This window comes from Nycticebus coucang, chromosome X (genome assembly GCF_027406575.1).
Source record: "Nycticebus coucang isolate mNycCou1 chromosome X, mNycCou1.pri, whole genome shotgun sequence".
Classification (NCBI taxonomy): domain Eukaryota; kingdom Metazoa; phylum Chordata; class Mammalia; order Primates; family Lorisidae; genus Nycticebus; species Nycticebus coucang.
In genome coordinates, this window is record NC_069804.1 from 129,232,345 (window position 1) to 129,249,644 (window position 17,300).

Genomic DNA, 17,300 nt, shown 5'->3' on the forward strand with positions numbered 1-17,300 from the left:
TCTTTGCCAAGGCCATCTTTAAATAAAGCTTGTATTTGTGTGTACCTCAATTCTGGGGTGTGATGGGGAGGGAGAAAAAGGCAAATAAGCTGCATGTATAATGCTCAGTTCATTATCATGAAAAAAAAATTTTTTTTTAGCTAGTCTCACTATGTCGCCCTCGGTAGAGTGCCATGGCATCAACAGCTCACAGCAACCTCCAACTCTTGGGCTTAAGTGATTCTCTTGCCTCAGCCTCTTAAGTAGCTGGGGCTATAGGTGCCCGCCACAAGGCTCGGCTATTTTTTTTTTTTTTTTTGAGACAGAGTCTCATTTTGTTGCCCTCAGTAGAGTGCCATGGTGTCACAGCTCACAGCAACCTCCAGCTCTTCGGCTTAGGCGATTCTCTTGCCTCAGCCTCCCAAGTAGTTGGGACCACAGGCACCCACTACAATGCCCAGCTATTTTTTTGTTGCAATTTGGCTGGGGCCAGGTTTGAACCCACCACCCTTGGTATAAGGGGCCTGCGCCCTACTGACTGAGCCACAGGTGCTGCCCATGAAAATATTTTCACTTAATTTTTTCTTGATGTGGGGGCAGCTCATTGTTCTAGATTTTGGTAATATATCTGCTATTGTACAAGTTTTTAAAAGTCAAGTAATAGAATTAACACAGATATCATATACATATTTTCCCTCTCAACATGGGTTTGTTTACTAGGAAGTTCTTTCTGCAAACTTGCTCTGGCTTCTTTAAATCTCTTCTTTCATTTGTGACAAACTTGAGGGGCTAAGATGATCAAATCATCGCTCTTTTGGGAAAGGGTTAGTAGTCCCTTCGGTTAACCTCTGACATAATTTGGCTTCATGTTAATAGAGGTGATTCTTTAGGGTTGAAGTACTAAATTAAAACTTGTTCTTTTCTTGGAGTACCATCTTTCAATAATCAGCCTTTTTTTTTTTTTTTTGAGACAGTGCCTCAAGCTGTTGCCCTTGGTAGAGTGCTGTGCCATCACAGCTCACAGCAACCTCTAACTCCTGGGCTCAAGTAATTCTCTTGCTGGATTCGAACCCGCAAGCTCAGGTGTATGTGGTTGGCACCTTAGCCGCTTAAGCCACAGGCGCTGAGCCAATAATCAGCCTTTTTGAAGGCAAATCTGCCTCACTTTTGGAGTTTCCAGGTATTCTGTGTTTCTTACAACCACTGCATATGAATTTTTGTGGTTTGAGGTTTGTTCAAGGCCCAGGCTCTCTTTGGTTACTATGGGAACATGCCCTCCCAACCAGCTGCCATTTCCTATATTCCTTTCAAAGAATGAGCCTTTAACCTCTTAGGTATCTCACAAGCAGATTCAAGATGAATTATAGCACAAAACATGAATAGCATGTTAAATGAACAACTTGTTGATTCCCTACATGGGAAGCTTCATGCAAGAAAGCAAGCTTTCCTGGATATCCACATACCAGGGTTCACTGAGATCCATGAAAGCTCGCTTTCATCCTGGCTTTAAGGAGTGGGGATTCGACTTTGCATCTCTACATCTGTGAACTGAGGGACACTTTCTGTGCTCTCAGTGGTGATAGGTGAGATGACATGCTTGAGCCGAAGGAGCATTGTGAAGAGCAGAATGAGGAGAATGGCCAGGAGGCTCAGAAATAAACCCACATACATGTACAGGTTGGAATACTTGTCTGAAGTGGTGTCAACCTCTGTTGCCAGAGTGGGAAAATGGGCCCGCCCAGTGAGATTTCCATGGAATTTAAAATGTACCTCTGTCATCACTCAAGACTTGAATCAGTGCCTGTTGCTAATGATTTCTATTTCCCTTGAGGCATTCCACGGTCTCTTAGACTGTCTCTGAATCTATTGTGGGTGTTCTAACAATCTGATACCAATCACTTTCAGAGCTATGTCAGTAGTGCACAAACAAGAAAACGGCGATGTTCTAATTTGGCAATAGCCACGCCCTCTCTGTCTTCCAGCACAGCAAGCACACCTCCAAAAGGTTTTATCAGAGCTTCTTAGTCAATTTTGAAAAGTAAAGAAATAGAACTTTATTTTTCACACCCCTACCCTTATTCTGATTAAAATAAATATGGTGAAATTGCTTTATAATACTGTGATGGGGGGCCAAGAATCTCCTAGAGTATTATATCAGATTTTACTATGTTCTGGTAGAGGGAGAAAGGGCTCCCTTTTCCCTACAGCTCGTCTGGATGTGTGGACTAGTTCTGTGTATTCAACTGGGCTCTTCTGTAAAGAGACTTTCTAAAGGCTTTTGTATATTTCAAGCTGAGCATATCTGACCTTTCACCCCTCTTGGCTTTCTTCTTGAATCTTCCCCAAGGATGGAGATTGTAAGGTTCCTGCCCAGCTGTACAGCTTGACGTTTGTAAGTCTAGAAGGATGTGAGTTTCTACAGCTTTGTTGATGTCCCTCACTGGAGACTGGAGGGAAAGTATTGTCAGACCTGGTAATTCTCAGATGAAGGAGGTCTCAGAGATGTTGACAGCAATAGGCCCAGGCTTAGAAGATTTGGCTCCTAAGATTCTTCAACTGATTTATTTTCCTGGAAAAAAAATAAATAAAAGATTTAGGTATTGCAATGGCAAAAAAAATTTGGCAATTTCTTTTTTTTTTTTTTTTTTGGTAAAGACAGAGTTTCACTTTATCACCCTAGGTAGAGTGGCATGGCATCAACAACCTCCAACTCTTGGGCTTAGGCAATTGTCTTGCCTTAGCCTCCCAAGTAGCTGGGACTACAGGCACCCGCCACAATGCCCAGCTATTTTTTTGTTACAATTTGGCCGGGGCTGGGTTTGAACCTGCTACCCTCAGTATATGGGGCCAGTGCCCTATCCACTGAGCCATAGGCGCCGCACAATGGCAATTTCTTTTGAAAGAAAAATCAACAATTTGCAAATTGGTTTGCTACAGGCAAACTAGTTAAAATCATATCCTGAGTTTCCATAATTTTGAATGCTTCTATGTACGTGTAGAAAATACTTATTGAAAGGTTACAGAAAAATTTAGGTCATGGCCAGGAGTGGTGGCCCACACCTGTAATCCTAGCACTCTGGGAGGCCAAGGAGAGTGGATTGCCTGAGCTCATAGGTTTGAGACCAGCCTGAGCTACAGTGAGACCCCGTCTCTAAAAATAGCTGGGTGTTGTGTCAGGTAACTATAGTCCCAGCTACTTGGGAGGCTGAGGCAAGAGAATTGCTTGAGCCCAAGAGTTTGAAGTTGCTGTGAGCTGTGACGCCATGGCACTCTACCTAGGGCAACAAAATGAGACTCTGTCTCAAAAAAAAAAAATTATGTCTCTAAACAGTAGCTAAGGACATTAGGAAAGTATTTTCCTAAGTGAGCATAAGATTTACCTGGGGTACTTACTAACATATAGACTCTGGACCCCACCCTAGACATTCTGAATTACAATCTTCACAGAAGGGGCCTCAGGACCACTCTACAGATTCTGACATTATTGGTCTGGGATGGGCCCAAGCATTGCTATTTTTAAAAATCTCCCCAAGTAACTCTAAAGTACAGCCAGGACTGAGAATCATTGATCTAGCTTAACCAGGAAAGCCTAGCACTGAAACAAAGGAGATCTTTAAGGCTTTGTTTTTTAATCTCCAGGTCAGAATGCCAATTGTCACTTTCACTAACCCGAGAATGTTCAGAAATGCAGGCTTTTCCCAATTTTGTTTTAGTTCTCTGTCATCGAGATCTGTGGGATGAGAAAACACATTTTCCCCCCTCAATATCTGTAAACCAGAAGGAAGTAAGAGGATATGCATGTTTTGAGCTAATAACTGCACCCTCATTACTGGTAAAGGCAGAACCTTGACTTAGTTGGCAAAAACATTCCAGTGCGTAAATAGGGGCAACTATTTTTTTTTTTTAAATTTCTTTTGAGATAGAGTCTCACTTTATCACCCTCAGTAGAATGCCGTGGCGTCATAGCTCACAGCAACCTCAAACTCTTGGGCTCAAGCAATTCTCTTGCCTCAGCCTCCCAAGCAGCTGGGACTATAGGTGCCTGCCACAACACCTGGCTATTATTATTATTATTATTATTTTTTAGAGACAAAGTCTTGCTGTGGCTCAGGCTGGTCTTGAACCTGTGAGCTCAGGCAATCCACCTGCCTCGGCCTCCCAGAGTGCTAGGATCAAAGGCGTGAGCCATTGCGCCCAGCCAGAGACAACTATTTGTTGTTGGCATCTTCCAAAATGATTTAGCTTGTCATTTCAATTATGAATTTTGATGTGGGGTGACTAAAATAAATAAAATAAACTACCATTACCTGTCACACTACTACGTGCAATAGTAGATTGCCGACAACGTAGCTAGCCTACTTCTCTCGTTAACATACCCCAGGAGTGTTTATAGAAATGGCCACAACAATTAATTACTCTTCCCATCATCTTGAATTTTGCCCCTAGCTAGGAGCATTTCAGCTTAAAGCCTATCCCATGTTACATATTTTCCAAAATCTGCATGTGCCTTAGTCCACCTCCTTACTGCCCTGCCACCTAAGTACAGTCTTCAAGTTCACGAGAAACAAGCAAGGAGAGGAACTTTCTACAATATTTGGAGCAATAGCCTAGGAAACATTTTTGCTATACTTAAAGGTGCATCTATTTTGATTTTTGATTATCTGGGATCGGAGACCAGCAGCATGCATTTTGAACATAAGCTTTCCGAGTGACTCTTTGTCCACCAAGCTTTGAGAGTTAATTATTGGTTTTTCTCTCTAGATAGCCCAGCTAAAGAACATAAATACCTGTCTTATTGTTTGTTTTTGTTGCTTTATTTTATTTTTTTGAGACAGAGTCTCACTCCGTTTCCAAGGCTAGAGTGCTCTGGCCTCAGCCTAGCTTCCAGCAACCTCAAACTCCTGGGTTCAGGCAATCCTCCTGCCTCAGCCACCCGAGTTGCTAGGACTACAGGTATGTGCCTCAGCGCCCAGCTTATTTTTTCTATTTTTAGTAGAGATGGGATCTCACTTTGCTCAAGCTGATCTTGAACTCTTTTTTTTGTTTTTTTTTTTTTTGGCCGGGGCTAGGTTTGAACCCACCACCTTCGGCATACGGGACCAGCGCCCTACTCCTTGAGCCACAGGCGCCGCCTGATCTTGAACTCTTGAGCTCAAGCACAATCCTCCTGCCTCAGCCTCCCAGAGTGGTAAGATTATAGCCGTGAACCACTGTACCCAGCCCATTTTTTTTTTTAAGTATTTAAAACAGGGCGGTGCCTGTGGCTCAGGGAGTAGGGTGCCGGCCCCATATACTAGAGGTGGCGGGTTCAAACCCGGTCCCAGACAAAAACTGCAAAAAATATATATATATATATATATATATATTTAAAACAGTATTATGGGTTGAAGTGTGTCACCCCAAAAGGTATGTTGAAGTCCTAACCCTCAGTAGGTGTGAATGAGAACTTGTTTGGAAATAAAGTCTTTGCAGACATAATCAAGTTAAAATGAGGTCATTAGGCTGGCCCTAATCCAAGGACTGGTGTTCTTATGAGAAGAAAAGACAGGGCAGCACCTGTGGCTCAAAGGAGTAGGGTACCGGCCCCATTTGCCAGAGACGGCGGGTTCAAACCCAGCCCCGGCCAAAAAAAAAAAAAAAAAACAAAACTGCAAAAACAAAAAGAAGACAAGACAGTTTGACAATCTCCCTCCCTCCTACCCTTTCTCCCTCATATTAATTCAAAATTAAAAAAAGAAGAGAAGACGGACACATCCATGGAGAAGACAGGCAGAGGCTGGAGTGACCCATCTACAAGGCAAGGAATGCCAAGGATTGGCAGCAACTACCAGAGCCTAGAAGAGGTGAGGAAAAGATCTACCCTACAGATTTCAGAGGGCTGGAGGCCCTGCTGATGCTTCGATTCCAGAAACTTCTAGCTTCTAGATCTGAGAGAAAAAATTTCTGTTGTCTTAAGTCACTCAGTTTGTGCAACTTTGTTATGGCAGCCCGTAGAAGGACACAAAATAATCACCCCGAAACCCTAGTGTTTTGGAACCTTTGGGGCAATGTTTCTCAGTGTGGTCTAAGAAGTCCCCTTTATCAGAATCACCTGAAGGGTACTTATTAAAAATATAGATTCCATGGCTGGGCGCGGTAGTTTATGCCTATAATCTCAGCCCTCTGGGAGGCCGAGGCGGGTGGATCACTTGAGTTCACGAGTTCGAGACTTGTCTGAGCAAGTGTGAGACCTCGTCTTTAAAAAATAGCTGGGCATGGGCAGTGCCTGTGGCTCAGTGAGTAGGGCACTGGCTGTATATACTGAGGGTGGCGGGTTGGAATCCAGCCCCAGCCTAACTGCAAAAAAAAAAAAAAAAAAAAGCTGGGTGTTGTGGCAGGCACCTGTAGTCCCAGCTACTTGGGAGGCTGAGGCAAGAGAATCGCCTAAGCCCAAGAACTGAAGGTTGCTGTGAGCTGTGACTCCACAGCACTCTACCAAAGGTGACAAAGTGAGACTCTGTCTCTCAAAGAAAAAAAAAATTGCCGGGCATTGTGGAGGGTGCCTATAGTTCCAGCTACTTGGGAGGTTGAGGCAAGGGGATAGCTGGAGCCCAAGAGTTTGAGGTTGCTGTGAGCTATGACGCCACAACGAAATAAGACCCTGTCTCAAAAAAAAAAAAAAATATATATATATATATATATTTTACTATATAGGCATCTATATATATAGATTATATATATATATAAATCTACATATAAATCTATTTCTATCTATCTATCTATCTGATTCCTAGATCTTTCCCTTGCTTCTTAGATCTCTCTGGGACCCTGGAATCCATGTTTGTAATAAGCTACCCACTTAAAGTTTCTAAGCCCAGTCTTCAGGGAATGGTTTTCATTCTTGCTGTACTTTAGTATTAGTTCTTGAACTTTTCAAAAATATGTATACCTGAGTCCTTCCTCCAGGGGCTCTGATTCACTAGGTCTGTGTGGAGCATGATTATCTGTATGTCTTAAAATCTCCACAGGTGATTTAGATATGCAGGCAGGGCTGAGAAGCCCCGGTCTACAAATAGAACAGAAACACTTCAAATTCAGGACTCTGACAGTGCCAGGCAGCCCACACAGAGGCATCTTTTGATCTCCCCTGCCCCCCTGTGTATTAAATGTGCTTCATAGATAGGGTGTCAGTCCAAGGAGCCTTCCTCCTCACTACCTCTTCTTTCTAGCAACTTCCTTTCCTTAACAATGGGAGTATCCCAGAGATAAGAGTGTCATGATTGTTTTATCCTTGTATATCTCAAGGTAATTTTTCACCTGCCTTCCAGAAGAGAAGTGGAAAGAAAAATAAGCAGTCACTGCTTGTGCAAGCCAAGTAGGAGAAATCTGTATAATATCACAGTATCTTTTCTATTCCACTTTGGAACCCAAATACACAGAATTGGATAACTCACACTCCTTGGTTTATGGTGTATTATCATCATTGGTAAATTTCAGGTCCCATTTTTTATTTGCTTACTTAATAATATAATGAACGGGGTGGCGCCTGTGGCTCAGTTGGTAAGGCGCCGGCCCCATATACCGAGGGTGGCGGGTTCAAACCCGGCCCCGGCCAAACTGCAACCAAAAAATAGCCGGGCGTTGTGGCGGGCGCCTGTAGTCCCAGCCACTCGGGAGGCTGAGGCAAGAGAATCACTTAAGCCCAGGAGTTGGAGGTTGCTGTGAGCTGTGTGAGGCCACAGCACTCTACCGAGGGCCATAAAGTGAGACTCTTTCTCTACAAAAATAAATAAATAAATAAAATAAAATAAAATAATAATAATAATAATATAATGAACGTCCTTGGACAAACACCTGTGAACAAATACTTGCCAATTTTGAGATTGAGAATAACTAATAACTAATCATTTAATTTACATGACATCTGCCTATGCTCCTCCCCGTCTCATTCTACCCACTCCTCTCTAGGTATAACCAATACCCTGAATTTTGTGAATCATTACCATACCTTTATTTACACACTTACCCCTTCCACACATGTTCCTATGCCTAAACAATAATAGTTTTTATTTCTTTTGAATTTTATTTTAAAAAGTAACAGGTTGTGTGCAATCTTCAACTTGTTCTTTTTACTCTACATTTATTAGTGTATGATTTATTTATAACTATTTTAATAAGATGAAAGATGAATCAAGTTTTGGAATTCTACAAATTCCCTTTGAGGCTCCTTATTGCCTCGGACTTCACTCCTTTCTCCTTAGTTTGACATTCAAGTCTGTCAATGCCCTGGCCCCAACTAACCCTAAGTCCTTCCATTACCTTCCTTTCTAAATTGTAATGCTTGCTCTTATCTGCTTCCTCGTTTCCATGTTTTTGTATGAATAGTCCCTTCCTTCTCCACGCGTCCCTGAAGGGGGAAATGCTACTGGTTTTCAAGGTTCAGCTCATGAAACTGACCTCATTTTCTACCCCAGTCCTAATTCCCACAATGCTTTTCTATTTTTGAGACAGAATCTCACTTTGTTGCCCCTGATAGAGTGCTGTTATGTCACAGCTCACAGCAACCTCAAACTCTTGGGCTCAAGTGATTCTCTTGCCTCAGCTTCCCAAGTAGCTGGGACTACAGGCGCCTGACACAATGCCTGACTATTTTTTAGCGATGGGGTTTCAGTCTTGCTCAGGCTGGTCTGGAACCTGTGAGCTCAGGCAATTTACCAGCCTTGGCCTCCCAGAGTGCTAGGATTATAGGTGTGAGCCACTGCACTCGGCCTCCCACAATGCTTTTTTTTTTTTGCAGTTTTGGCCGGGGCCGGGTTTGAACCCGCCACCTCTGGCATATGGGGCTGGGGCCCTACTCCCTGAGCCACAGGCGCTGCCCTCTTCCACAGTGCTTTTTATCTCTCCTCAAGAAAATTATATTTACCCAATGTTGTAGATCTCTACATTTGATGTGCTTTCCTCTACATTCTAATTTATAAACTCCTTGAGGGTCTTTTTCAACATTTTATGCCTTATGCAGCTGTGCTCACAGTAGCCAGTGAATAATTATTGAATAAATATATGAGTAGGAGTGAGGAAACACACTTAACACAATTGAAAAGAAGCACAGTCTTCTCTCTGATCTGGCTGCTAGTATGGTTGGGAGAAGAGCCAAATCTCCCTTTTCTTCCTATCCCTCTCCCTCACTCCTCCATCTCTTATTGTGTAAAGGAGACTAAATTCCAGATTTTAATCTAGAATTAAGGAACAATCACTTTGTTAGAAACTTTGCTTTTGAAGTGCTATTTCAGTTATACAATTTTAAAGGAAAACTACATGGAGATGGATTAAATTTTAAATTCACATTTTTAAAGGCCAGTATGTGTCTATAGATGATTTTCAATAACAATTTATAGTACATTAGTTTTCTGCCTCTAACACAATTGACCATGAATCTTTCTTAGGTTGAATATTTGTTAAATATTTACTAGAATTCTATGAAGCTTGGAGAAGTTTAGAGAATAATGATCGTAGCTAGAGTTGTCAGTTTCGCTAAATGTTCCCTTTAAGGGAAAACAAATCACATATTTCATAAAACCTCTACGCTCTGTAGGAGACCAGATAGCCTGGTCAATTCAGATGGGTCTATCAGTTTAATTCTCTAAATCCATTAAGGTTTTTGAAATGAATAAATGAAAAGTTAGGAATTATAGAATGCTCTTTGGCACTCTGATCCTGTACCTTTGATAACCTTTCATAAAAACTTTCCAAACAGGATTGCCACGGCTCTTTTTGCTAACTAATAAATGAGTTGCACAGATAAGTATGATTGCTCCATTAAAAACTCTGCACCATTTGGAAAGAAAAACAATGCAATTGAAAAAGGAACTGACATTCTATTAATTCTGAAGGATCCAACTTTTGTAGAAGGAATTATTTTAGTATCCTGCAGTCCTATCTGGAGAGCTCATAAAATAAAAGTCAGTTTCTAGTCTTTGTAAAAGTGATTGAAAGGCACTGAGGAATAAGGAGGAGAGTGAGGAATGGGGGGAAAGAGTAAGGAATTAGGAAAAGGAAGTAGAGGAAGGGGGAGAGGAGAGAGGAGGGAAAGAAAAATTTAGGAGGAGTAAAGAGGTTGAAGGATGTGGGGAAAGGTGGAAGGAAATGAGTGATTAAGAGGGAGAAAAGGGGCTCGGTGCTGGTAGGTCAGTGGTTAGGGCGTCGGCCACATACACTGGGCTGGAGGGTTTGAACCCAGCCTGGGCCTAGCTAAACAACAATAACAACAAAAATAGCCGGCCATTGTGGTGGGTGCCTGTAGACCCAGCTACTAGGGAGGCTGAGGCAAGAGACTCGCTTAAGCCCAAGAGAATGAGGTTGCCGTGAGCCGTGATGCTATGGTACTCTACTGAGGGCGACATAGAAGGAAGGGAAGGGGAAAATACTAAGAAAGAAGGAAGACAGGAAAGAGAGAGAAGTTTGGGGGATGGGAAACAAACTAATTTAATAATTGACCAATGTCCAACATTAAATTGAACATCTGTTTTACTTCTAATGTGAATCAAAATAACCAAGTGATGTGAATACACCTTTGGTTTTCTGATTACATGTTTTTCATTGACTCAGTAAATAAAACTCATTGTAATAAAAAAATTCTATTGTTTTTGATATGAGTATTGAAATGCCAAGTCTTTGCTAATGTTTGACATCAGCATGGTATATATAATCTCACAGCAGCAAAATAACATACGCTCCAAGATCATGAATTTTGCTCCTTAAAATGAGAAGGGACTATGAACCCCTAAGAGGGATTCCTTGGGTGAAACTTGTTTCTAACAAGAGCAACGAAGTTCTGCACAAGCCTCCCAAATCAGATACATATTTATTCAGCAAACCTTTATTGAATGCCAATCAAATCCAAGACACTCTGGTAAGTGCTAGAGATATAGAAATAAGGGTACCTTAAACCCAGTATTGGTTCTTGAGGTGCTCCTCTCCTGGTAGTTTTATTTTCTTTAACACAATAAAGTCCTGAAAACAATGCACTGGGCATTTTACATTTTTATGCATGGCACCACCTGCCTATATAATTCCAGCGCTGAAATCTCACGAAATAGCTAGGGCAGATAATCAGTGGAACAATTCAGAAAAGAAAGCCAAAACGACCAATTGCAACAGCTTTCAAGAGTTAACACATTCTGTTTGCATTTATCTGCCTAGACAAAACTAAGGGAGGTAAGAGCTGTTAGAGAATCTGATTCTACATCAGCTTATTTACAAACAATTCCAGCAGCAAGTGCTTATTCAATGGCTGGAGCCATTAAGTAATAAGCTTGCTCAAGTGGGAGTTGCTGCATCTTCTGCCGCAGATGGTACCTATTTTTCACACCTGCTGACAAATAAAATAATGCCGCTCACTTCGCCGGGAATAACAGTGTAATATTTCCAAATCTCTCTTACCTCTTCTGGTTCCCAGTACAAATGGGGATGGCCATTTAAGTATCCTTTTTGAAGCTTGCACCGACAGGCAACTTGTTCGGGATCATCTCTGGCATAGCTGGAAAATAGAATGAAAGCCTTGTTTTGCCAGAGAAGCAGGACTATGTTCACACAAAGTATGCTTTCTCTTTCATCTTCCTAACCCCTTCCAGAAAAGCAGAAAAGCATCTTCTATTAGTTACTTAAAATGCCAGTTGCCACTTACTGTTTTGAAGTGCAGTTTCAGACGCCAGCTCCTTGCAAGCTCCAAAGAGCAAAGAAGAAGTCTCTGTTTGGATGTGTGTGTGCTGTCTGGAATACTTGAATGGAAGCAGCTTGAATTAGTTAAATCCCCAGTTCCTCTTTCACAGGCAACAGTTTAGAGTATGCGGTAAAGGTTGTGATTCAGCTCCACTCTGCCTTAGCGCTGTGGAGCCCGAGAGGGAGGAGATCAGAGAGAAGCCGAGAAGCAAAGTTTGTATAAGCTTTCCATTTTAACCCCTTCGACGCTTCATCATGAAATCTGGGCTGAGCCTCCCAATCTTTATAAAAGCTGCTTCATGTGCCATTTAAGAGGATCAGATCTCCGGCTCCATTCAAGAGGTTTTACTAGGTATTACATTAATATATGCTTAAAATTGAAACCAAACATACCTACCAGGACGTGATCGTATTTAAATCATTTCATCTTCACAAACAGTGTGTATGTGTGTGTATGTTGCTAGGTCTGGGAAACTTTTTTAGGCACCAATTTAATACATATGGTTTGTGGAAATTTACCATGAGCCTGAGTTTCTGGTTGGGGTCCCGAGATTTAGGTAGAAATCTTTGAAGAAGGCATATCTGGAATACTATGTGTATGTTTTATTATACATGATTTATCCACCTGTAGTTTAAATTCCCTTACCAACTTTCATATATTGTGGCAGGAGGAAGGAGATTAGCATTTCTTCAGGGCCTGCTCTGTATCAAGCATTTAACATAAAGAACTTCATTTAATCCTCACAACCCTGTAATTGGGATTTTATAATCATTTTACAAATGGGGAACCTGAGGCTCAGAGGGAAAGTATGTTGTGCAGTTTAGAAAGCCTGCAGCTGACATTTGAGAACAAGGCAGTGTGATTTTAAGGTCTCTGCTCTTTTTTCTGTCACAGTGGTTCTTAACCTTTGTGGGTGCTGGATTCCATTGGAAACCTAGTGCAAGCTATGGACCTTCTCCTACCTCAGAAATAGGCACACAATTTTCACACTCCACAGGCTCCAGGTTAAGAACAGCTGAATGTTCCATGTTACCTCTCCAGTATTATAGCATCATTAGTGCATTGTTCATCCAACACATGCCACCAACAATTTTGGTTATGGTGCCAATATTAATAACAGTATTAATAATAGTTTCATGCCAATCTTTTTTTAAATTTTTTTTATTAAATCATAGCTGTGTACATTAATGCCATCATGGGGCACCATACACTGGTTTTATAGACCATTTGACATATTTTCATCACACTGGTTAACATAGCCTTCCTGGCATTTTCTTAGTTATTGTGTTAAGACATTTATATTCTACATTTACTAAGTTTCACATGCACCCTTGTAAGATGCACCGCAGGTGTAATCCCAACAATCACCCTTCCTCTGCCCATCATCCCCCCTCCCCCCTCTCCTTCTCCCCCTTCCCCACATTCTTAGGTTATAACTGGGTTATAGCTTTCATATGAAAGCCATAAATTAGTTTCATACTAGGGCTGAGTACATCGGATACTTTTTCTTCCATTCTTGAGATACTTTACTGAGAAGAATATGTTCCAGCTCCATCCATGTAAACATGAAAGAGGTAAAGTCTCCATCTTTCTTTAAGGCTATATAATATTCCATGGTGTACATATACCACAATTTATTAATCCATTTGTAGATTGATGGGCACTTGGGCTTTTTCCATGACTTAGCAATTATGAATTGGGCTGCAATAAACATTCTGGTACAAATATCTTTGTTATAATATGATTTTTGGTCTTCTGGGTATATAACTAGTAGAGGAATTACAGGATTGAATGGCAGATCTATTTTTAGATCTCTAAGTATTCTCCAAACATCTTTCCAAAAGGAATGTATTAATTTGCATTCCCACCAGCAGTGTAGAAGTGTTCCCTTTTCTCCACATCCACGCCAACATCTCTGGTCTTGGGATTTTGAGGATATCTCAAAGTAGTTTTGATCTGCATTTCTCTGATGATTAAGGATGGTGAGCATTTTTTCATGTCTGTAGGCCGCGCGCCTGTCTTCTTCAGAGAAGTTTCTCTTCAAGTCCCTTGTCCAGCCTCTCATGCCAGTCTTTAAGAAATTACTGCAGTGAATTTCCCTTTATTCTCAAATTCTCCTTAACAACTCTTACATCTTAGTATGTCTTTGCATATTCCTCATTCTGGTGGTTCTGATGGATGGGTGGAGGCTCCCCTTGAAATCCTTAATGCTTTACCAGCAGGGTCTACTACCTTTGTTTCTCAAACAGGTAGAGTATGCTAGGGTTTCTCAAACTGGAGAAGTAAGCTTGAGATTTATGGAAGTACAGGATAAACATAGTGGCTTTTCCTAAAGGATTGATTTTGCTTGAATCCTTGGATGGGGGAATATAGTTAAGTGGTAATCTTAAAGAGTTTGTATGACAGTGAACACAAATTTTGCATTCGTTTTTATGATCAAGTATGAGACTTTAGAGAAATTTTGTACTCGTGGTGGGACCTCTTTGGGCCACTCAGAATACATGTTCATTTTCATCTGCCATTTGGGGTATTTTCGTGGGAAACATCATGTGTAGCAGAAAGACCAGGGACTTTGAAGGCATTTTGACCTGCGATTTAGCCTTGACTTTGATCTGTATTTTCTGGATTACCTTAAGAGAGTCAATTTCTCAGAGACTTTTTTTTTTTAAATCTGTAAAAGCAGGAAAATTATAAAAGAGGAATTATATGGCAAAATATTTCTTTTTTTTTTTTTTGTAGAGACAGAGTCTCACTTTATGGCCCTTGGTAGAGTGCCGTGGCATCACACAGCTCACAGCAACCTCCAGCTCCTGGGCTTAAGCGATTCTCTTGCCTCAGCCTCCCGAGCAGCTGGGACTACAGGCGCCCGCCACAATGCCCGGCTATTTTTTTTGGTTGCAGATTGGCCGGGGCCGGGTTTGAACCCGCCACCCTCGGCATATGGGGCCGGAGCCCTACTCACTGAGCCACAGGCGCCGCCCATATGGCAAAATATTTCTAAAGCACAAATTATAGATGATCAATACATTTTAATGTTGTCTGGGCATGGCCGCTCACGCCTATAATCCTAGCACTCTGGGAGGCCAAGGTGGGTGGATTGCTTGAGCTCACAAGTTCGAGACCAACCTGAGCAAGAGTGAGACCCCCATCTCTACTAAAAATGAAAAACTGAGGCAAGAGGATCGCTTGAGCCCAAGAGTTTGAGGTGTGATGCCATGGAACATTACCAAAGGTGACAAAGTGACATTCTGTCTCAGAAAACAAAAAACTAATTTTTTCCCCAAATTTCTAGATGTTAAAAGAAGATAAGGCTACTTAAATATAACTGAGGGTTTCACCGGGGATAGTTTACCTTTTCTTACCTAATTAGAAAAAAATAAGCCTTATTTCACATGGTCTAAATTCGATTTTCCAAGAAGACATAATAGATGTCCTACAATAGATGGGAATTCCAAAGCTAGGTCATCATACAAAGAATTTACAAAGGAAATCTCCAGGAAAGAGTCAATGAAATAAAATGATGTCAGATTGTTGATGAGAGTGGAAAGAGAAATTTGTGAAAACGTTTCTTTGCAGAGAACTGTTGCCAGGCTAAGAGGCTAAGAGTCTACTACACACCTTCCACAGGAATGATGGGATTGGGGGCATATAACATTTTCCACATTAATCCAAGTGAGAGGGTATTTCACCCAATCACTCAGAGAGCTTGACATTTATTCCCTGCAGTGGAGAGGCAGAGGATTGGGGCTATACTCCATTCTGAGAAAGCTAATGTGGTCCTTGGCAGAAGGACAGAGTTGACTGTGTTGGGATTGACCTGTATTCCCAGAGTTTGTCAGGGCAAGGGATTTTAAGTGTTTCCCGGGAAATAAATGGGGGCCATGCAAGAGAGAGAGCCAAGTGGAGATATTCTGGACCCTGTCCAATAGAACCACCTAGAGCAGTGGTCCTCAAAGGGATCACAACCCCTTTGTAACAATGAAAATACATCCTGCATATCAGATATTTACATTATGATTCATAACAGTAGCAAAATTACAGTTATGAAGTAGCAACAAAAATAATTTTATGGTTGGGGGTCACCACAACATAAGGAACTGTATTTTTTTTTTTTTTTTGCAGTTTTTGGCTGGGGCTGGGTTTGAACCCTCCACCTACAGCATATGGGGCCGGTGCACCGCCCATGAGGAACTGTATTAAAGGGTCACGGCATTAGGAGGCATTAGGAAGGTTGAGAACCACTGACCTAGAGGGATGGAAGGAGCCCAGAAACAGGAATTTGGAGATAAATGTAGGATCTCTAGGAGCTGAGGAAGGAGTTGTAAATTACCAACCTAAATAGAAGTCCATCAACCCAGGTCTCCCAAATTACAGGAGAGGGGTCCTCAGTAATGGAGGCAGTGAAGAAACCACAGAAGAGCCAAAGACTCAGAGAGTGCCAAGCCATCTCACCAGGAAAGACATAACCAATCCCCTTATATTTCTTCCCTACTCCTGCTTCTACCCTGGTGAAAATCCAAGTAGAAACTGGCAAGTGGGTAGAGAAAGAAGAAAACCTGTAATTCCTTCTTTTCTAAAGGCAGATAGCCAGCCCTACAGGCCTTAGCATAGGGGTGAGGAGAGGAAACCTAACCTTTGAGTAAAGACTGAAGATTTGTTTAATATCTTTTTTTTTTTTTTTGTAGAGACAGAGTCTCACTTTATGGCCCTCGGTAGAGTGCCGTGACCTCACACAGCTCACAGCAACCTCCAACTCCTGGGCTTAAGCGATTCTCTTGCCTCAGCCTCCCGAGTAGCTGGGACGACTGGCGCCCGCCACAACGCCTGGCTATTTTTTGGTTGCAGTTCGGCCGGGGCCGGGTTTGAACCCGTCACCCTCCGTATATGGGGCCGGCGCCTTACTGACTGAGCCACAGGCGCCGCCCTTGATTAATATCTTGAACTGAATACATCCTAATTACTGAGTCAATACTGTATTTTGTGACTTAGAGTCTCCTTAGGACTGTTAGTTTTTGAAGAAGTGAGCAGAAAAGTCATGTGATCTATCCAAGTTTCCATCTAGAGTCAGGGAAAGCCTATGTCAATGAGATACATTTTGTTGGGACATTGGGAGACAAAGTTGTGTTTTGATTCTATGATATTATACCTTTAACAATACAGATTATACCCACCATTTATTACTTCACTTAACAAGCATCTGAGTGCCTATGATGATCCAGGCATTGTGATGGGAGTAGGGCATACAGTGATACAGTGAAATAAAAAAAGAGTCCTGCCCCCAAATTGCTTATGATAAATAGCAGAGGTCAGCAATTTTTTTTTTTTCCTGTAAAGGTTCAGATAGTAAATACTTTAGGCTTTGGGGTATACATATTATCTCTGTTGCACCTTCTTCTTCTTTCTTCTTCCTCTTCCTCCTCCTCCTTCTTTTTTGGAGACAGAGTCTCACTTTGTCATCCTGGGTAGAGTGTCATGGCATCTTAGGTCACAGCAACCTCAAACTCTTGGTCTCAAGCCATTCTCTTACTTTAGCCTCCCAAGTAGCTGGGACTACAGGTGCCTACTACAATGCCTGGCTAGTTTTCTTTTCTTTTCTTTTCTTTTTTTAGTAGAGATGGGGGGT

The 17,300-nt window shown here is 41.7% G+C and overlaps 1 protein-coding gene across 1 annotated transcript; it reads right to left on the reverse strand.

The window, feature by feature from the left end:
• Positions 1-1,110: 1,110 nt before the first annotated feature.
• SERTM2 (serine rich and transmembrane domain containing 2) lies at positions 1,111-11,664 on the reverse strand. The gene is made up of 3 exons (XM_053579666.1): positions 11,642-11,664; positions 11,398-11,494; positions 1,111-2,548 (listed from the first exon to the last, which is right to left on the reverse strand). The coding sequence occupies exon 3, from the start codon at positions 1,756-1,758 to the stop codon at positions 1,486-1,488; it is 273 nt and encodes a 90-aa protein (XP_053435641.1). The 5' UTR covers positions 1,759-2,548; positions 11,398-11,494; positions 11,642-11,664; the 3' UTR covers positions 1,111-1,485.
• Positions 11,665-17,300: the final 5,636 nt, after the last annotated feature.